General features: G+C 45.6%; 1 protein-coding gene across 1 annotated transcript; it reads right to left on the bottom strand.

Moving 5' to 3' along the window:
* Positions 1 to 14,544: 14,544 nt before the first annotated feature.
* Positions 14,545 to 19,608, bottom strand: LOC139383409 (beta-soluble NSF attachment protein-like). The gene is made up of 10 exons (XM_071127950.1): positions 19,423 to 19,608; positions 17,647 to 17,729; positions 17,443 to 17,559; positions 16,999 to 17,045; positions 16,689 to 16,766; positions 16,556 to 16,611; positions 16,269 to 16,353; positions 15,990 to 16,094; positions 15,777 to 15,845; positions 14,545 to 15,654 (listed from the first exon to the last, which is right to left on the bottom strand). Exons 1-10 carry the CDS (start codon positions 19,518 to 19,520, stop codon positions 15,502 to 15,504), a joined length of 891 nt encoding a protein of 296 aa, XP_070984051.1. The 5' UTR covers positions 19,521 to 19,608; the 3' UTR covers positions 14,545 to 15,501.
* Positions 19,609 to 22,815: the final 3,207 nt, after the last annotated feature.

The following is a 22,815-nucleotide window of genomic DNA, read 5'->3' as shown; positions in this document are numbered from 1 at the left end:
TTGGCTAGTCGGTTAGGACATCTACTTTGTGCATGACAAGTAATTTTTCCAACAATTGTTTACAGTTATTTCACTGTATCACAATTCCAGTGGGTCAGAAGTTTACATAGACTAGGTTGACTGTGCCTTTGAACAGCTTGGAAAATTCCAGAAAATTATGTCATGGCAATAGAAGCATCTGATAGGCTAATTGACATCATTTGAGTCAATTGGAGGTGTACCTGAGGATGTGTCAAGGCTTAACTTCAAGGCCAAACTCAGTGCCTCTTTGCTTGACATCATGGGAAAATCAAAAGAAATCAGCAAAGACCTCAGAAAATAATCGTAGACCTCCACAAGTCTGGTTCATCCTTGGGAGCAATTTCCAAATGCCTGAAGGTATCATGTTAATCTGTACAAATAATAGTACACAAGTATAAACACCATGGGACCGGGACCACGCAGCCGTCATACCGCTCAGGAAAGAGGCGCGTTCTGTCTCCTAGATGAAAGTACTATGGTGCGAAAAGTGCAACACAATCCCAGAACAACAGCAAAGGACCTTGTGAAGATGCTGGAGGAAACAGGTGCAAAAGTATCTATATCCACAGTAAAACGAGTCCTATATCGACATAACCTGAAAGACCGCTCAGCAAGGAAGAAGCCACTGCTCCAAACGCGTATTGAAATAGCCAGACTACAGTTTGCAACTGCACATGGGGACAAAGATTGTACTTTTTGGATTCATATCCTCTGGTCTGATGAAACAAATAGAACTGTTTGGCCATAATGACCATCGTTATGTTTGGAGGAAAAAGGGGGAGGCGTTTGCAAGCTGATGAACACCATTCCAACCGTGAAGCACGGGGGTGGCAGCATCATGTTGTGGGGTTGCTTTGCTGCAGGAGGGACTGGTGCACTTCACAAAATTGATGGCATCATGAGGGAGGAAAGGTATGTGGATATATTGAAGACATCAGTTAAAGCTTGGTTGCAAATGGGTCTTCCAAATGGACATTGACCCCAAGCATACTTCCAAAGTTGTGGCAAAATGGCTTAAGGACAACAGAGTCAAGGTATTGCAGTGGCCATCACAAAGCCCTGACCTCAATCCTATAGAAAATTTGTGGGCAGAAGTGAAAAAGCGTGTATGAGCAAGGAGGCCTACAAACCTGACTCAGTTACACCAGCTCTGTCAGGAGGAATGGGCCAAAATTCACCCAACTTATTGTGGGACGTTTGTGGAAGGCTACCTAAAACATTTGACCCAAGTTAAACAATTTAAAGGCAATGCTACCAAATACTAATTGAGTGTATGTACATTTCTGACCCACTGGGAATGTGATGAAAGAAATATAAGCTGAAATAAATAATTCTCTCTACTCTTATTGTGACATTTCACATTCTTAAAATAAAGTGGTGATCCAAACTGACCTAAGACAGGGAATTTTTACTAGGATTAAATGCCAGGAATTGTGAAAAACTGAGTTTAAATGTATTTGGCTGAGGTGTATGTAAACTTCCGACCTCAGCTGTACATCACGTGAAGCAGCCACAAAGGTCAGTAAGAGTGTCCATGGTTTAGTCTTTGAATGAAGAAGTGGAGATAAAACTGTCCAGTTTTAGTGTTTTTTTGCAGCTTGTTCCAGTCGCAGCGAAATGAAAAGAGTGACCCAGGGATGTGTGTGCTTTGGGGACCTTTAACAGAATGTGACTGGCAGAACGAGTGTTGTAACCATTTATTATTCGTATCTCTTACTTTTCTTTTTTGGTATTGTCTTAAAACTGCATTTTTGGTTAAGGGCTTTTTAATTAAGCATTTCACTGTAAGGTCTACTACATCTGCTGTATTCGGTGCGTGTGACAAATACAATTTGATTTGTATGTGGAGGATGAGGGCTGCAGTAGGTATCTCAGATAGGGGGGAGTGAGGCCTAGGAGGGTTTTATAAATAAGCATCAACTAGAAGGTCTTGCAACGGGTATACAAAGATGACCTGTTTACAGAGGAGTATAGAGTGCAGTGATGTGCCTTATAAGGAGCATTGGTAGCAAATCTGATGGCTGAATGGTAAATGGACTCCCGAGTGGCGCAGCGGTCTAAGGCACTGCATCTCAGTGCTCTAGACGTCACTACAGACCCTGATTCGGTTCCAGGCTGTATCACAACCGGTGGTGATTGGGAGTCCCATAGTGCAGCGCACAATTGGCCCAGCATCATCCGGGTTAGGCCATCGTTGCATTTCGCTACACTAGCAATAACATCTGCTAACCATGTATTTGAGACCAATAAAACTTGACTTGCCTAGTTAAAAAGGTTACATTTAAAAATAAATCTTTAAAAAAAGTAAAGAACATCTAGCCAGAGCACCCTTACCTGCCGATCTATAGTCATAGTGGGCAGAGTCAAGCACGAGATAGCAAGATCATATTGGCGCATTCTAGCAGACATATTTCCATAGTGGATGGCTACTCTGAAGTGCGCATTAACTCAATTCGACTTTCTATTGTCACAAATAGAACAATAAATACACAGAACAAGGAGACAGATATTTCACCGGATGTATAAATGTGAAGCATCCAGTTGGCACACTCGCAAATGCTTTACAATGTATTTCTTTGTAGGCTATAAGCCTTGATATAATTAAGCAATAAGGCAGGAGGGGGTGTGGTATATGGCCAATATACCACGGCTAAGGGCTGTTCTTAGGCACAAGGCATTGCCTGGACATAGCCCTTAGCCGTGGTATATTGGCCATATATCACAAACCCCCTGAGGTACCTTATTGCTATTATAAACTGGTTACCAACGTAATTAGAGCAGTAAAAAAAAATGTTTTGTCATACCGTGTTATACATACACCACAGCTGTCAGTCAGCATTCAGGGCTTGAACCACCCAGTTTATAATTGAAATAATATAACCAAAATAAATGTATTTTGGCTCCCTGTCTGGCTCCGGACCTATTTAGTGTTTATTTGCTGTTTAATATGACATTTAGCTTATTTAAAATGACCACTTCATACATTCACCTTTTCATGTTTATTAAAATACTTAATTCAAATCCCATGGTTTGGTTTGAATAATTCAAAACCAAAACGTAGGTCAAGGTAGCCACAAAAATAGATGGGTGTTGGTTAAATTGGGGTTTTTCAATTAATTTGGAACGGCAGTTTTTTTCCCCTGTGAGTGCGGAGCTGTTTTTAACAGAGCGTTTGGAAAGGACATGGAGCGTAGTGCTCCATGAGCGGGATTTCCGACAGCTCAACTCCGCTCACATATTCTGTAACCAACTATAGACAATTTATACACATTCATCATTACTACCAACACACCAAGGGTGAGTTAGCTATATCGACAATTATATTTTTAGTAACAGAATGTTTTCCATACAAGGGTAGAATAGATGGATACTATATTGAGTTATTCTTATTTGCTAACGTTAGTCAAAACTAGAGTGAAAAGACAAACACGTTTACTCTGCTGAAGGTAACTAACGTTACCCGTTTAGCAGTGACTACCAGGACTGTAAATTAGCTAACGTAGGTTATTTACTTAGTCCAGATAACATTACGTTACTTCTAATCAAGAATATTCCTGTTTTGTTGTGAAGGTATCACATCACTTCTCAGCTGTCGTCTAAAATCCGTTCAGCCTGAAAATCCTTCTAATCTTTGGTCACCATAAACATTCTTTATGGCCGCAGACCACAGGCAGCATCTGGATAAAACCCTGGTAGGTAGAATGGTGAAAAATAACTCAATTTCGCGCTTGTTTGTAAGTAACACCGTGAGACAGAACACCACACGGGCATGATGACAAACGTTAGTGGAAAAACAAACGTTTTTTAAAAAAAGTGCAAGAAAATATTTCTCAGATTACTATGTGTTGGTCGTTTGAAGTAAACAATACCATGAACCAAATTCATGGGCACCTCCCATCTACCTATTGGAGTGGTTTCTGCATTCGCTGTGAATGCTGGCCTTTGTGGTTCACTATACACAGGAAGTTGAACTGGCCAGATTGGACCGGTTGGCCAGATAGGACTTCTGCAGGTTGGAAACAGATGGTGGACAACGGGCCAAACGTGCCAAGTTTGGGCGGCAGACATGAAGGAAAGAACATAACTGTTACCAACTTAAATGTAAATACTTATTGAAAATATCTGCAATCAGTCTTTAAACTGTCACCACAAATATTTCTCTTGCATTTTGTATCTTAGGTTTCTGGCTATAATGGGTGCCAAGGACCTGAAGTCGACAGTGTGGCAGATGCTACCTTGCATTCTGTCAAACAGTCTTCCCATCACTGCCGCCTGGGCAGGGGATGAGGCCTGTTTCAGGAACTTGTTTCTGATGACCATTCTTCACAGTAAGATTTGATATTAAATGTGTTACATTTGTTTTGTGTACTTAAGTAAATTCTTAAACGTGTTTAAGACCATGTGGGATTCAACTGTAACTCCATGTTCTTTCTTTGTGTATAGGAGCCATTCGGAAGAACCCTGCAACCCGGGATGCCACGGATGAAGGGGTCCAGATTCAGATCACCCGTTACCTGAAAGGGGACTCTGATTGTGTTGGCAGTGCACAGGGGAGATGGATCCACTGCAGGGAAGGTCAACATCAAGTCTCAGACCACCCTGTGTCAAAGCCAGTCCCTTTCCCCAAGCCACAAGACTAATCCAACAACTGAACCCTGGACGGACTACTGCACCACACACTTACCATTTATTCATATTCTGTACACATCAAGAATGGTCCACCACCCAAAAGACATCCAGACAACTTGACTTAACTGTGGGAAGTATTGGCGTCAACATGGACCAGTATCCCTGTGGAATGCTTTCGACACCTTGTAGAGGCCATGCCCCGACAAATTGAAGCTGCAACTCAATATTAGGAAGGTGTTCTTAAAGTTTTATACTCTACGTATATACTTTCAGCGGCGGCTCAGGTGCGGGACGCAGACCCCGCTCCACCGCTGGCTCACCCCACTTTGGTGGCACCTCTGGTGCGGGGATCTTCGCCGCGGGCCACGGACTGGAGGGCGACTCTGGAGACGCCGGGCTGGGCGCAGGCACAGGACTCACCGGGCTGGGGAGACACACAGGAGACCTGGGTCTGGGAGACATACAGGAGGCCTATTCCTTGGCCGAGGCACTGGATACACTGGGCTGTGGAGGCACACTGGCGGTCTCGAGTGCAGAGCTGGCACCACCCGTTCTGGCTGGATGCCCGCTTCCACCCGGCAAATGCGGGACGCTGGCACCGAGCACACCGGCCTGTGAATGCTCAGTCTCGACACAGTGCGCATCACCCCATAGCACGGGGCCTGACCAGCCACATGCTCGCCACGGTAAGCACGGGGAGTTGGCTCAGGTCTCCAACCTGACTCAGCCACCCTCACCATGTGCCCCCCACAATTTTTTTGGGGGGGGCTGCCTCTCGGGCTTCCTTGCCAGCTGTGTTCCCTCATAATGTTGCCTCTCCGCCTTAGCTGCCTCCAGTTCCTCCCGTGGACGGCGATACTCCCTAGCCTGCCTCCAGGGTCCCTTACCATCCAGGAGCTCCTCCCATGTCCAGGAGTCCTCTTTACCAAGCTGCTTGGTCCTTTGGTGGTGGGAGGTTTTGTCACGGCCGTTAAAAGAACTGGACCAAGGTGCAGCGTGGTGAGCGTACATTTTCTCTTTTATTCGGAATGACGCCGACAAAATAATACGTGGGTTAACAAAGTTAACCTCCCACAAACACAGGTGGGGAAAAAGGGTACCTAAGTATTGTTCCCAATCAGAGACAACGATAGACAGCTGTCCCTGATTGATTACCATACCCGGGCCAAAATATAGAAATAGAAAATCATAGAAACACAAAACATAGAAAGCCCACTCCAACTCACGCCCTGACCAAACCAAAAGAGAGACATAAAAAGGATCTCTAAGGTCAGGGCGTGACAGATATACAGTATTTTGCACACATTTTATTTTACAGTAATTTTCCAAATGAACATGGCATCCAATGTACCTTGATTAATAAAAAGCAATAAATATTTACAAAAATAAGTGGCGATAGGGAGAAGGCATGCCGCTGGCATTATGTTGAAAAATCTTCTTGCCTTCCGCTAGCAGCAGTAGTGTCGCCAGTCGGGAGAAGGGCGGGTCATGGGTGGGTGGGCTGTGTGAGGAAAATGGCACGTGAACGGCAGGAGCACAGCTGCCGCTTGACAGGCGCCCTGTGAATGATGGGTAAAAAAAGCTGTTGCACGGTGTGCGACCACTCTGAAGGGAAGACAGCCTCCCGATTGCTCATTGCTAACTGGGTACTCACATGAATCCTCTCAGGATCCCTCCCCCTTGACCAATTTTCCTCAACTTTCTTCACTGCCTCAGCATACGACACCCTCTGCTTTACTCTAACCCTGGTAACCTCAACCTGCTTCTCTCACACCGGACATTTCGGATCTTCAGCCCCATGGGCATCCCTACAATTAGCACATACCGCTTCATTCCCCATTGCTACACCTTCCTTTGTCTCAAGCCCTACTGCACACTTCTCACACCTAAGAACCTCCCTCCTACACACTGCTGCCACATGCCCATAAGCTTGGCACCTGTAAAAACTTAATGTATTTGGCACATAAGCTCGTACAGGATAACTGACATATCCTAACTTCACTTTGTCTTCTGTTTCACCACTCACGCCACACTGTCTGCGCTGCACCAAACGACGAGTGTCACAAACACCAGGAATCTTTCCCTTCAGTTGGTCCACTTTCACATTTACCGTTACCCCAGTATCACATGTCACATCGCTTGTCCCAATTTGTTTGGCCCAAAGCGCCTGCTCCCTTTGACCAGCAGAAACACAAACAATCACAAGACTACTTCTGGTTACCTTCACCGATTCCACAGCACCAAACTCCTTTTTCACCCACCCTGAAACCACAAATGGATCAGCCAAAAGGCAGGGTCCACTTTCTCCAGAAATGTCACTCCTACTGTCACAGACTCATCTTTATCCTGACCATTGGTGCAAGTATCGGGCTCTGAGGACTTCACCGACCCTGCCTCCTCCAATAAATTGCCCTCATTAACTTCCATTTCTCCTCCAGACCTCGATATGGCTTACGGCTCATTCTGCTCCTACTTTCTAACATTCTTCTTCGACAAACCATCTAACTTTTTCCCACAATTTTTCCCATACTCAAGCTCACCCTCTTCCTCTGTCTCTCTCTTTGACCTCCAAATTAATCATAGAGGGCAGAACAAGCAAGGAGTTGGGCAGAGCCAAGCACAAGCTAGTGAGATCCTATTGATGCATTCTAGAATTTATTAGCATATTTCTGTTAGAGAACGCCTACTCTGTGAAGTGTGAGTGTGCATTCTAGAAAACGTAGTCCACTCGGTTTGTTATAGATTCTTGTTGTGGAAACAGAAAACTGTATGGTGATCAAATGTCTCCTCTCATCACAATATTTGGTAGTGAGTAGAAACGCCAATGCGATGCTTCACATTTATACATCTGGTTAAATATCTGACTCATTGATCTATCTATGATTATACAGATGGTAGAGCTTCATACTGTACAGTATATACTATATACAGTCATTGGCATAGAGTCACAGAATTACATGTGATTTATAGGATCTTTATGTAGTCTGACGTCTCAAAAAAAATACTCAGTTATACATTTATATTATTATGATGTGGCTCATGGAATAGAATGCATTTTTATAATGTTGATTGTAACAATAGGAAACATTAAATGGTACAACACAGAAACTCAAGAGTTAAGTTGACATTCATGCAGTCTGTCACACCTACTCCCGCTCCCCCTCTCCAGCGCACAACGCCGCTGGTCTACTAACCACCGGTCCAGGCACCATCATTACCCACATCTGCTCCCCATCATTACGCACACCTGGACTTCATCACCTTGATTACTCTCCCTTTACTTAGCCCTCAGTCATCAGGCAGTATTGGTTTTGTTCACATTCAGTACTCTTCTCCCTTTTTGATTATTTGGCTTGTTCATGTTTATTAAACTCACCTTCTGCACCTGCTTCCTGACTCCAAGCGCATACGTTACAGCAGGGGTGTCAAAGTCAAATGGACGGAGGGCCAAATAAAAAAATCAGCTACAAGACGAGGGCCGGACTGTTCGAATGTTCATTGAACAATTTTTAAATGACGCATATAGTCTAGTGAACCTAATTGAACCTACTGAAAACCTAACAAATATATTCCAATATGATCAGATAAATAAAGCAATATTTTCTTATGGCTCTGTCAGTAATCTTTAATTTTCAACAGACACAAAAGACAAATTTCCTTTATATAAATATCCCCATAACATGAACATTAAATGAAAGAAACCGGTATTCAAGGCACCATCAGTAGACTATATTTTCTATTTTAGCAAAAGTGGGCTAAATTTACTTAAAAGAAAAAACAATAATAGCAATTTTCTATCATCCACTCAACTGAAATATTTTTAAAATATAATTGGATTGAAATACAAAAAAATAAAGTGCAAAAATCTATTAATCAAAAACAACACTTTGTTTAAGGAGAAGTAACATGCAGTGAAAACAAATATTAAATTTTAACTTTTAAACTTGAACTGAGTAAAAACTCTAAATATGTGATTGCACAGTAATGTTCACTTGTTTGAGGTTGAGGGTGATACTTGGTGGTGTCCCATCTTTTCCACAAGTTCATCAATGTTCGGGGTAAGGCTCTGAGCTGAAGAAATCCTCAGAATTGAGTGGAGGTGTTCAGCAGTAAGTCGACTTCTGTGTGATGTTTTGTTCAGGTTCATCAAAGAAAACAGTTGTTCACACAGGTATGTGCTGCCAAACATAGACAACGTTTGAGCAGCCTGGATGCGCAGCTGGGGCATTGTGCCGGGGAGGAAACGGGCGAACTCCGCAGCACCCACTGCCGCATATTTTGCCCTCAGTGCATCATTGCATTGGAGGTCAATCAACTCCATTTGGAGGTTTGGTGGTGAGCTTTCCACGTCAACAGCAAATGGGTTACCGAGCAGTTCCAACCTGCTTTTTTGTGCTTCAAAGTCAGCAAATCGGCGTCGAAAGTCAGCGGCAAGCATACCTATTTTATCAGCCAACTGTGTGCTCGGGAACGCACTGGTAGAGAGCTTCTCTTTCATGGTCTGGCAGCTGGGAAAGTGGCTCAAATTTTCTTGCCGCATCTGCGTCTCCCACAGAGTCAGTTTGGTTTTAAATGCCTTCACTGTACTGTACATATCAGAGATGACACGATCCCGACCCTGCAGCTGCAAGTTTATTGCATTCAGATGACTCGTAATGTCACACAGAAAAGCCATTTCACACAGAAACATTTCGTCTCGGAGTTGTGTTGTGTCTTTCCCTTTGCTGTCCAAGAACAGACAAATCTCCTCACGAAGCTCGAAACATCTTTGAAGCACCTTTCCCTGGCTTAGCCATCGCACCTCTGTGTGATAAGGCAAATCACCATGCTCCGTTTCTAACTCCGTCAGAAATGCCTTGAACTGGCGGTGATTCAAACCTTTGGCTCTGATAAAGTTAACTGTGCGCGTGATGATGCTCATTACATGCTCCATTTTCAAGGCTTTACCGCACAACGCTTCCTGGTGTATGATACAATGATAAGCTGTCAGCTCACCTGTCGCGTTTTCCTCTTGCATCTTTTCCCGTATCTTCGCCACCAGTCCGCTCCTGTGTCCACACATCGCAGGTGCTCCGTCGGTTGTCAAACCCACGAGTTTTTCCCAAGGCAGCTCCATCTCATTTACACATCTTGACACCTCTTCATACAAATCATGCCCCGTAGTTGTGCCATGCATAGGACGTAAAGCCAAAAACTCCTCTGTCACGCTTAGGTTGGAGTCCACTCCGCGGATGAAAATTGACAACTGGGCAATGTCAGAAATGTCGGTGCTCTCATCCACAGCCAAGGAATATGCAATAAAATCTTTTCCCTTTTTCACAAGCTGCTCTTTTAGATTGATGGACAACTGGTCTACTCTCTCGGCAATGGTGTTTCTGCTCAGACTCACATTTAAAAAGAGTTGCCTTTTTTCTGGGCAAACTTCGTCACAAACTTTAATCATGCAGTTTTTGATGAAATCCCCCTCCGTAAATGGCCGGGCTGATTTAGCGATCTCTTCTGCCAAAATAAAACTGGCCTTGACAGCAGCCTGGCCTTGTGATTTGGCTTTTTTGAACAGAGCCTGTCGAGATTTGAGGCCTCGTTTTAATTCCTCTGCCTTTTGTAGCCTTTGTTCCATGTCCATATTCTTGTTTTTGTCCGCGTGTTTCGTTTCATAATGTCGTCTCAGATTATACTCTTTCAGTACCGCCACACTTTCTCCACACAGAAGACACACAGGTTTTCCAGCTACCTTCGTGAACATATACTCCGACTCCCACCTTGTTTGAAACCCCCGGTTCTCAGTATCCACCTTCCGTTTTGCCATTTTTGATGGGTATCTGAAAGTTAATTTTACTGTGATGCTGACGACTGCTGTGCCAATAAATATTGAAATGAAGCAGCCTACTGCTCGGTGCGTCACCTTTGCATTGTGGGAAATGTAGTATTGGTGCGTGTAAAAGATCTGCGGGCTGCCGGCTTGCTGCGGGCCGGTTCTAATAATAAATCAAGATCATCCCAGGGGCCGTAAAAAACCTTCTTGCGGGCCGGATGTGGCCCGCGGGCCTTGACTCTGACATATGTGCGTTACAGAATACTGCCTCAATAATTATGGAACCAGCAGAAGATAAAGAGATCTCCCAGACTGTCGGTGAATAGGGATACCTACTTTGCCAACACCACGATCAGCTGACGCAACTGAGTGCGGCTATGGATGAGGTCCTCCACTGCCTCGACACCACCCGAGAGGTTTCGCCTCCAACTAGCGGAGGGCCTCCTACCACGAGTCGTCTCAGCAAGCCAGCCCCCTAGCCTACCCAGCAGTCCGCCCAGGGGGGCGATGCCCGAATGTCCCTCCTGGACAAGTATGACAGGACTCCATCCAAATGCCGTGGCTACCTACTCCAGTGCTCCCTCTATTTCGCCCATCTCTCCTCGCCCTTCTCCTTTGGCCATCCTGCGGCAGAGCGTGAACCCATGGAGGTAGGGGCCAAACACCTCTCTTTTGCAGAGCGGTGTCGCCGGAGACATGGGACTGTGTTCCTATTGCGGCCAGGAGGGGCACCAGCTTCAGCGGTGTCCGATGCATCCCAACCCAGGATGCACTGGGGCAGAGAGGCAGGCCAGTGATCACCTGTCTGTAATGAACACGAAGGGAGACAGAGAGCTGGTTTCAAGCGCAGGGTGCAGCAGGTGTTTATTGCAAAGTACCACAGGAGGAGGCAGGTAGCTGGGTCCAGGGGTAGGCAGAAGGTCATACACAGGGGGTCCAAAAGGGCAACAGTACAGGCAGGGTAAAAGCTATGTAACTTAGTCTGGGAGATCAGGCAATAGGTAGATAACAGGAAATCTGATAGGCTAAAGTATAGGCAAAAGGCGTTGTTATTGAGGCAGGCAAAATTGTTTGCCCCGTGTTTTGGGAAGTAGATGTGGACATCCGCCGGGCTTTGGAGAGGGAACCCACACCTGCTACCTGCCATCCTGAGTGCATCTACATCCCCACGGGGTTACGAGACCGACTGTTGACCTGGGCGCACACATCTCTCGCCGCTGGACACCCAGGTATCACACACCATTCAATCCATCTCCGTATGTGCCCAAACCAAATTTCCCCGGCATGCTCAAGCAGGGAAACTCCTTCCCCTTCCCGTGCCTAGGCGGGCTTGGTCCCATTTGTCCATAGAATTCGTAACTGATCTCCCTCCGTCTGATGGATTCACCACTATTATGGTTGTTGTGGACAGATTCTCTAAATCCTCCTGTTTTATCCCTCTCTCTTGTCTCCCTACCGCCCTCCAGGTTGCTGAGGCACTGTTCCAGTAGGTCTTCCAACATTATGGCCTTCCGGAGGACATCGTCTCCGAACGTGGACCCAAATTCACGTTGCGGGTCTGGAGAGCCTTCGTGGAGAAGCTGGGGCCACGGCCAGCCTCACATTCGGGTACTGGCCTTAGTCCAACTGGCAGGTGGAGAGGACCAACCAGGAGCTGGGGAGGTTCCTTAGGAGTCACTGCCAGGAGCGGCAGGTTTCCTTCACTGGGCGGAGTACGCCCTTCGTCACTCCTCCACCGGGCTGACTCCCTTCCAGTGCGTCCTGGGATATCAGCCAGCCCTGGCCTTGTGGACCCCGAGCCAGACCAAAGCCCCTGCGATGGACGAGTGGTTCCGGCATGCAAAGGAAGTTTGGAACGCTGCCCACGTGAGGCTCCAGCGCGCTGTTCGCTACCAGAAGGAGCAGGTGGATCGCCACCGCAATGAGGCTCCCGTGTTCCATCCTGGTGATTGCGTCTGGCTCTACCAAGAACCTCTCGCTCCATCTGCCCTGCTGGAAGCTGAGCCCCCGGGTTTGTGGGGCCCTTCAAGGTCCTCCAGAGGGCCAACAAGGTAACATGTCGGTTACAACTCCCCACCAACTACCGGATCTCACCCTCTTTTCATGTTTCCCTCTTCAGGCTGGTGGTTCCTGGTCCCCTGGCTGATGCCATCCCCCGTGACACCCCTCCGCTTCCCCTGGACATCGATGGGACCCCCGCCTATGCCGTCTAGTCCCTACTGGACCCCTGATGTCATGGGGGTCGGCTTCAGTACCTGGTGGACTGGGAGGGGTACGGTCAAGAAGGAGAGCTGTTGGGTCCCGGTGGCTGACATCCTGGACCCCAACATCGTCCGGGATTTCTATCTCCGCCATCCGGAAAGGCCCGCTCCTTGCCCTCGAGCCAGTACTAATGGCCGGCGCCATCCTGAGGCTGGAGCTGCATGTTGTGGAGAGGTACTGTCACGTCTACTCCCGCTCCCCATCTTCAGCGCACAACATGGCCGGTCTACTAACTCTTTGATTCAACTAGGGTGGAAGTTCATCAACAATATATACAACTATAATAATAGTGTTATTAAAAATAGCATAAAATAAAAGAACAAAATTCCATACAAATGTGATCCTTTATTGGTGTTGCTTTATATGGAGTGTGTGTGTGTGTTTGTGTGCCCGTGCATGTGCGTGTCAGGTAGGTATAGTCTGATCTGGTGTATGTGACTGTGTGTGTGTGCCTGTGTATGTGTGTGAGAAGCTCGAATGCAGAGAGGCGGAGGGTGGGGTTAAAATGCAGGGCTGAGCGTATCAGACAGCGAGCCTGCGAGGTTAGTATGCCCCCCCTTCTGTTTGTCCATTCCCCAACAGGGTAGCAGCCCAATAGCAGCGGATGGAGCATTATTCCTAGAGACCAGACATCTGTAGCCGGAGCACAGACCCACAGAGGCCAGAGACATCCCCAGGTCCTGGGCTGCAATAGTGGGAGGGGTTTCCTTCCTGCATTATGACTGCATCATCCAAGCTCTCCAGCATCAACAAGGTTCTGACACACACACACAAACAAGGAAAACACTTTGAGTGATGCATGCACGCACAAACACATGCCTACACACACTCACACGCAACTCTCCTTGTTCTTGAAGACAAACTTATTCAGCTTGAGGTCTCAAAGCACCAGTCCGTTGTCATGGCAATGTGCCACGGCCAGCACCAGCTGTCGGAACAGGCATCGGGCTCCATTTGCTGGTAGCCGCCGACACCGGGCTCGGAGCAGCGCCTCTGGGTTCCATAGGAACGTGGGAAGGGGGGGGCTGTAGCATGAACACAGAACCTATCGTGAGACAGGAAGCACCTAGAACACAGAAACACTGTTGAGAGGTCATACAGATTCTACAATATTAGCCTATATTATAGATGGAACACCTAGAATACAGGGATACTGTTGAGGCCCTATATGAAACCAGTAAGACAAGATCTGCATTATGGTGTTAGCACAGCCTACAAACAAACACAGGCCTATTGTACATGAGCATCAACTGTCCTGTTTCTGTTGAGCTTGGTGGCACATGCAGTAAGAAGAGGAGATGAGGGGGAAAGGCTGGAGTTTGGAGACGAGGAGAGAAGACACGTGATGGTGCTCCCTTGCCTTCTTTCATCTCTTTTCCATCTCAATAGTTGGCTTCCTCTTCTAGTTTTACAAAATAAATAACTTTATATATTGTAATCCACGGACCTTGCACACCAGCTCGTTTATATAGGCTACTCTGCTAGCGTGTCGTGGAACACACCTTCCACATTGTTCATTATTTTCCATAGAATGCATAGCTCCTCGTTGATTATCCCTTACATAGATCTATCTCTTTCTCACACACACACAAGGCAGCAAATGCAAGTTTGTTGAAGTTTTATTTTTTTGTACATTATGCACGGGATAATGAACATAGTGATACATTGAGTTAACCTTTTTGACAATAACACTGAACACACACATCATTACCATGGCAACATGCTGAGAGGAACACACACACAGCACAACACAGCAACACACTACAACACAGACACTTCCCCTAACCTCTGACTCCTAACACCTGTGTCGATCTTTCAGATCACTAGTGTCTAGCGGGCTAGGGGACATGTCTACGGGGTAGTGCATAAGGGTCCAGGGGTTAAGGGAAGTGTGTAAGGGCTAGGAGGATTGTCTAGGGGTGAGGGGAGAAGTGTGTAGGGAGTAGTATTGTGATATGAGGGAGGGGCAAGAGGAGAGGAAAGTAAAGGGTTCAAACATATATACATATTTTCATAGGAGAATAATCAATAGAAACACTTTTAGAACAGAGGACTCCGATTTGACAAGAATTATTAACACACCATTATATGACCCACAGAACAAGTGTTCATTCCCTTTGGTTTCTCTCTCTCTCGCTCACACACATGCATACACACACAAACATATACACACACACACACACAACTACAACAAGCACGGGCACAGATATATTGGCTTCAATGTGATACATTGAATGCACACACACACACAATCTTTACATACACTATCTGTATAGCCCTACACGTTAAAACGTGAACCTGTACAGGGTCCAATCAAGGGAAGATATTCAGTGGAGATGTTAGGAAGGTTAAGTGTGTCATACACTGTAAAAAAAAAAAAAAAAGTGTACTGATTCACATTAAAAACATGAGTGTAAGAGTACCCTACTTAACTAAAAGATCAAGTTGTATAAACATTTATACTATTATGTATCTAATAATTTGTCAACTGGTTTTTCAACTCCTGGGTAACTCCTACTTGTAAAGTTGAAACAGCTAAGGTTTTTGACAGTGTGAGTCTGAGGGGAAATATGGTAAGACACGATGAACTACAGTCATGGAGTTCTTTACACTGAACACATCAAACACATAAAGACCTGCCTCCCTTCACACCACTGACCTAACCCTATATATTTCCTCCATCCCTTTCATCTCTCCATCCTCTCTCCCTACCCATATCTTTCTCTATCTCTCACTCCTGTATCCCTCCCCCCCAACCCACCCCTCTTTTCTCTTTATTTGAGATCTCCAGCATCTCCCTGGATGGTCTTCTTGATACGGAGCAGCATGGTGGTGAGCCATTGGTCCAGACGAGAGATGGAGTCAAACTCTTTAACAGCTTCAGTAAACGCCTCACAGTTCTGCTCCTCATGGGCATCCAGCAACTTCTACAGAGAGACAGAGAGGGGGAGGGAGATGGGTGTGGGCTTGTGAAGAAGGAAGCTATGCTGGTAAACAAGCAATGTTAAGTCCGTTAACACACACACACAAAGGCGCTCATCATGTCTACCTTCAGCAGCTTGCACTCTCTGGAGTCTGCAAAAGCAGGAAACATCTCCTCATACTTCTCTATGGCCAGCTGTAAAAACACACACACACTTGTAATCACTAATAATTGACAGGTACTCTCTTGGTTCAGTTGTATTATCTGAATGATATATGTCTACTCTGTGTGTCTTGTTTTAAAACAGACACAAACTACCATTAATAATGATAATAATACCTTTGCGTTGAGTTCGTCCACAATGAAGTGACAGAGGGAGGCTTTAAAGAAGTACTCTTTGGCATTATACTTCAGCAGGGGGTTGTCCATAGTATTGGTGGCCACCTGACACACACACACACACCATTACATTACTCAGAGAGCGCTGTTCACATTTCATGCGCCTCCCGGGTCGTGCAGTGGTCTAATGCAATGCATCGCAGAGACTCTGGGTTCGAGCCCAGAAAAAGGGGCTAAAACAAAATCTAATAAATGCATGCATAGCAGACACATACACACCTGCTCGTAGATCTCAATGGCTTTCGGATACTGCTCCAGCTGAGCGCTGTAGTGGCCCACTTTCAGCAGACACTTGTTAGCAGAACTGAGAGAGAGAGAAACATAAGGAACAGCATAGGTCCTAGTATAGAGCTCTGTGGAACCCCTCATGACGACTCCCACTGAACCCTAAACTCTGTGATAAATAGTACTAGAGTAGTATAATACAAAAGCATTTGGGTGTAGTAGAGTGTAGCATAACTGAATAGTATAGTATTAATTTATACTACAGAACACTGGATACTCACCTGTTGGACTCCTCCCCTTTATAATAATCGGCTGCCTGCTCATAGTGGGCGATTGCCTGGGCAACAGGAGACACACACGTAAAGTATTGTTCATAAGGAGTTAGATGTGAGTGAGTGTGTGTGTGTTCCGTACCTTCTCTATGTCCACCAGCTCAGACTCGTACACCTCTGCGATGGTGATGTGATGTTTGGCTGCGATAGTAAACCTACCCTGTAATACACATGTGGACAACACTGATACATAATCAATAGAATATACACTGTATCAGCCTTCAAATCGGTTGGTATCAGCCAATGATGGCTGGAAAACAAAGCCCCCTCACACACAGTACATGCACTATTGCACATAGAAATGGGTGAAGCAGGTTAAGATGACAGTGGTATGGTTAGCGGTCACAGGTTAGGAATTAGAGGTCAGGGCTCAAGGGTTGGACCAGGCTTACCATGTCAGTGTAAATATCGATGGCTGCATTTATACAGTTGATAGCCTCTAAAGGAGAGATGGGGAGAGGGAGGAGTGAAAGGGGAAAGAGAAAAAGAAAGGAGGCAGAGAGATAGAGAAAGAGAGAGCAGGGAGTAAGAGAGGTTAGGTTTTCCTACCAGAGAGAGTGAAAAAGAAAGAACACAGACAGAAACATACAGTATGTACTAGTAGGGACTACTATTAGGGAGGCTTTGCCCTCTGGGGCGGCAGGTGGTTAGAGCGTTGGGCCAGTAACTGAAAGGTTGCAAGATCAAATCCCTGAGCTGACAAAGTAATAAGGCAGTTAACCCACTGTTCCTAGGCTGTAATTGAAAATAAGAATTTGTTCTTAACTCACTTGCCTAGTTAAATAAAGGTAAAATAAATAAGTAGTCTAGTATGTATTGTTGGAGTGTGTTCCTACCCTGAGGATCAGCCTTCTTGTACGCGTTTCCTGCGTCGACGAAGCTGGTGGCTGAGTCCAGTTTATTCTGCAGCTGCATGTGGAGCCGGGCCCCCTGACAGAACGCATTACCAGCAGCTACACACACACAAACACATAATGATCATATCTATGGAACGTATGTAGAATTTCAGCTGTGTGTGTGTGTGTGTGTGAGTGACCCACCGGTCCAGTTCTTGGCCATCTTGAACATGTTGGCTGCTCTGGCGTACATCTCACATGCATCTTCTACTTTGTGGTGACTTCCCCTGAAATACACAGATATTCACACAAATGTTTAACAACACTGTAAGGTATATGAGTTCTAGACCTGGACACCATCAGAAAATATGTTTTTGTCTAGTGGGTCTCATTCAGGAGGATGCAAACTGAACGTTGTCTACTGAAGAAAATCTATAAATGCAACACGCAACAATTTAAAAGATTTTACTGAGTTACACTTCATAGAAGAAAATCAGTCAATTGAAATAAATAAATTAGGTCCTAATCCATAGATTTCACATCACTGGGCAGGGGCACAGCCATGGGTGGGCCTGATAGGGCATAGGCCCACCCACTTGGGCGCCAGGTCCACCCACTGGGGAGCCAGGCCCAGCCAATCAGAATGAGTTTTTCCCCGCAAAAGAGCTTTATTAGAGACAGAAATACTCCTCAGCACCCCCCTTCCCCTCCTCAGATGATCCCACAGTTGAAGAACCCGTATGTGGAGGTCCTGGGCTGGCGTGGTCACACATAGTCTGTGGTTGTGAGGCCGGTTGGATGAACTGCCAAATTCTCTAAAATGACGTTGGAGGCGGCTTATGGTAGAGAAATTAACATGACATTCTCTGGCAACAGCTCTTATGGACATTCCTGCAGTCTGCATGCCAATTGCACACCCCCTTAAAACTTGTGACATCTGTGGCATCATGTTGTGAGACAAAATTGCACATTTTAGAGTGGCTTTTTATTGTCCCCAGCACAAGGTGCACCGGTGTAATGATCGTGCTGTTTAATCTGATTCTTGACATGCCACACTGGTCAGGTGGATGGATTATCTTGGGAAATGAGAAATTAAATGCTCACTAACAGGGATGTAAACTAATTTGTGCACAACATTTGAGAAAAATATGCTTTCTGTGGGTATAGAAAATGTCTGTGATCTTTTATGAAAAATGGGACCAAGACTTTACATGTTGCGTTTATATTTTTGTTCAGTATATTGAATATCTCATTAATAGAGCTGGCCTACTCTATATGTCAGAGAGCCATGTCTGTTCTGCAGAATATATTATGGGCCACTACCAATAAGCACCTTACTGTTGTCATTAATGAGCAACAACCCGAGCCGGGTGGCGCAGCGGTTCGCTACAGATCCGGGTTCGAAACCGGGCTGTGTCGCAGCAACCAGGTGTCCCATAAAGCCGGCCGGGATGTCACTGTCCCGCGCACGCACGCTGATATGGTCGCCAGGTGTAGGTGTTTCCTCCCACACATTGGTGCGGCTGGCTTCCGGGTTAAGCGAGCAAGAAGCAGTGCGTCTTGGCGGGTCGTGTTTTGGAGGACGCATGGCTCTCGACCTTCGCCTCTCCCGAGTCCGTAAGGGAGTTGCAGCGATAGGACAAGACCGTAACTACCAATTGGGGGTAAAAAAAAAAAAAGAAAGAAAGAAGCAACAACCCCGGTGGTTAAATGGTACATGTTGTCAGAAGACCTGAGCACAGCACATATTTTCCCTGAGGCCTGACTGCGACAAACAGGACCGTCATCCTCCCCCTCACTACTGCAAAATTATACGTATAATAATTACATTAATATAGGCCTAACCATCATACAGCTAACCAATACACTCCCAATGTCAAGAAAAATCGACACATCCCCTTGCCGTGATGCAGCAGTAGTGAATCTGCGCTCGTGTACTGACTCGGTAGGCTACATGAGAACCAGGGCATCTCATCTCACCCGAACATCCCTCCCAAGAACGAGCCGGAGGACTTGACCTTCTTGTCTGCTTCGGCCATCAGCTGCATGGCCTCCTTCTCTTTTCCGGAGGTATCCATCGCTGTTTGGGCTGTGTGTGTGTCGTCCACAAGGTAAAAACAAATATTCCGCAGAATCCGTTCAGCTGGGAATGGATTCCGAGAGATGGTGCTGATGAGAGTCCTCCTCGGTCGTATGACTTTATCTATTGATTCCCTCTTGGTGCATTACCGCCACCTATCGATCTGGAGAACATTTCAACAAGTTTGACTCCAGCACGACTTATTTGTAAGAATCATACTGCATTTATATATATTTTGTCTACCATAACAAGTGCACTATATAGCGTTTCATACAAGACTGAAAACAAACCTCTGCAAAGTATGTTTTATGCATTTGAGACTTGAGAGGTTCTCCTGAAAAATCCTGCAGCGAAGCGATGCGGAAGTTGCTCCAAATGGCTCCAAAGTTGAAAACATAAACAGAGCCATCAACAGAAACTGTCGTTTTGTTAACTACTATTGTTTGCTAGCTATTACATTTTCAATATAGCTCATTATTAAAGCAGCGTAACCAAAGAATATCGATTCATCTTTAAAGTTTGTCTTCAGAGAAGTCACGTTCGCTTCCCCAACAAGAAACTCGGGTGAGCAGCAACATTCGTCTTCCAATGACTAGCTTACGTTAGCTGTTCTTCTGGTAGCTAATTCTAGCTAAGTGGTAACGTTAACTTTTCAGCATAAATTGTGAGTTTGATAGCTGGAGTGGGAACGCACGGCCTCCCCCAGTGCTCAAAGAGGTATGGGTCAGACACATACAGTTAGTCGTCGGTAATACTAGTCTCTAACCAGCCTCTAAATATCCCCTAACCCCTCAATGATGTCCAAGTGAGCCCTTGGTTTCGGGACAGCACTGACAACATGGTGGATACCTGTGAAGGTAGGGGTGATTGGTAATTCAGCATCTCTTGCTCTGTTTGCCTGTGTCTGTGGTGTCTCAGACTACTCTGGACAGACTCTGTCCTTATAAAAGGCTGGGCCCTCTACTTCATTGAATGTAGGTGTGTCTATGTACATACACACTGAGTGTGTGTTTCCTGTGTGAAGGTTTCATACAGAGTTCTCCATATATGGAGAAGATCAAAGTGTTTGAACAGTACTTCACCTCACAGATACACCATTGACAAATATGTCAAAAACATAGTCTGAAGACATCATTTTTAGCTCTGATAATAGTAGCCTTTGGTGAGAGGGTGAACTTAGTGTGTGTGGGATGAGTTTGAGGACCAGGGCAGTGTGTTGGTGGACTATAAGCGTCTGGTTGAGGATAAGGAAGTTTATATGGCTCTGCCAGACCAATCAGCTAAGAGAACAACCAGAAACCACCCTTAACTGTCACATACATAGTTACGGTCTCTATCTGACTCAGCTATTAGAAATATGTGTTTGTCCCTAACTGTGTCTGTTTCAGGTTGTATAATTATGAGTCATTGACAGCCCTGAGGACCCTGCGGGTGAGTGTGTTTGGTCGGTTGGTGTGTGTGAGGGGGACCGTGGTCTGTGTCAGCAACATCACACTCACCCTACCACACGGCAAGTTCACCATGCCCACCGAGGTACAACACACACATTCACTTTCACCACAGTCGACATTGGATTGAACCCCAGGCGATGTGTTTCCTCAGTGCGTGCAGCCAGGTGTCGTAGTCGTTCCTTCATTACCAACAGCTCCCGTCTCACCCTCACTGGACTGGCATAATATCAAGTAGCTACACTATTATTTATATTGCTTATACTTTATATGTCTATACAATTCAATTTAGAGCTCCAGAGGTTTCTTGGGTGTATGGGCTAGGGGTCAGTGTCTAGGGTGTATGGGCTAGGGGTCAGTGTCTAGGGTGTATGGGCTAGGGGAAAGAGTTTAGGGGGGGCTGAGGCTGTATGCAAACTCTTATTTCCCATGGTGGTCCAGGAGATTATTGGAGGAGAGCAGAGGGAGGAGGGGCGGATCCCTCCGGACGGTGGAGTGTCACCTGACCTCTGTGACAGTGCTGTCCGTGGAGACACTGTTACTAACACAGGAACTGTCCAAGTCTGCCAGGATGACACACAGTTAACACCCTAGAGACGATTATCTAAGTTACATAACAAAGAAATCCCCATCAAAATCGGTCAGTTTAAGCTAGAGATGTTTTTTTTTTGCATTGGATGAGTCTCAATCCCCTCTGTGAAAGGAGATAGTGATGTTTGTCAGACCATGAGACATCTCGGTCGTCTCACAAAAAAGTCTGTAGCGTCTGAACGGTTTGACCTAAACTATTACATTTGTATTTGCCAGGGAGCAGCTACTCTTCCTGGGGTCCGAACACACCAAAGCACCCACATTACAGATAAAACAGGGAACTATGTTTGTACTGAATGAGCTAAAGATAAAACAGTACATCATATAACATCCCTACACCACCATACAACAATATCACAGTGTGCGCGTATGCATGTGTCTACCTTTGTGTGTGTCTCCTCACAGAACCCAGAACGTGTATTTTTACCTGCGTTTTAAATCTTATTCTACTGCTTGCATCAGTTACCTGATGTGGAATAGAGTTCCATGTAGTCATGGCTATATGTATTACTGTGCACCTAGTCTGTTCTCGTCTTTGGGACTGTGAAGAGACCTCTGGTGGCATGTCTTGTGGGTGTACATTCAGCTTGTCAACACCTCTTAATGATGAAGTCAATCTCTCTTCCACTTTGAGCCATGAGAGATTGACATGCATGTCATCAATGTTGGCCCTTAAAAGTACACGGAGAGCTATCTGTGTTGCCCTGTTTTGAGCCAACTGCAATTTTCCCAAGTCCCTCTGTGGCACCTGACCACACTACTGAACAGTAGTCTAAGTGTGACAAAACCAGGGCCTGCAGGACCTGCCTTGTTGATAGTGTTGTTAAGGTAGAGCAGCGTTAAGAAGGTTGACCATGACAGTTTACAAGAAAGGGTTACTCCAATCAGTTTAGTAATCTCAATTTGCTCAATTTCCACATTATTCATTAAGAGATGTAGTTGAGGTTTAGGGTTTAGTGAATAATTTGTCCCAAATACAATGCTTTTAGTTTTGGAAATATTTAGGACTAACTTATTTCTTGCTACCCATTCTGAAACTAACTGCAGCTCTAAGTGTTGCAGTCATTTCAGTCGCTGATGTGTATAGCGCTGAGTTATCCACATACAGACACACATACATACAGACACACTGGCATGACGTTAGTAAATATTTAAAACAAACAAGTGGCCTAAACAGCTACCCTGGGGAATTCCTGATTCTACCTGGATTATGTTGGAGAGGCTTCCATTAAAGAACACCCTCTGTGTTCTGTT

The sequence above is a fragment of the Oncorhynchus clarkii genome, chromosome 25 (genome assembly GCF_045791955.1).
Source record: "Oncorhynchus clarkii lewisi isolate Uvic-CL-2024 chromosome 25, UVic_Ocla_1.0, whole genome shotgun sequence".
Lineage (NCBI taxonomy): Eukaryota > Metazoa > Chordata > Actinopteri > Salmoniformes > Salmonidae > Oncorhynchus > Oncorhynchus clarkii.
Note: the sequence above shows the minus strand (reverse complement) of the source record. Positions and strands in the feature narration are given on the sequence as shown.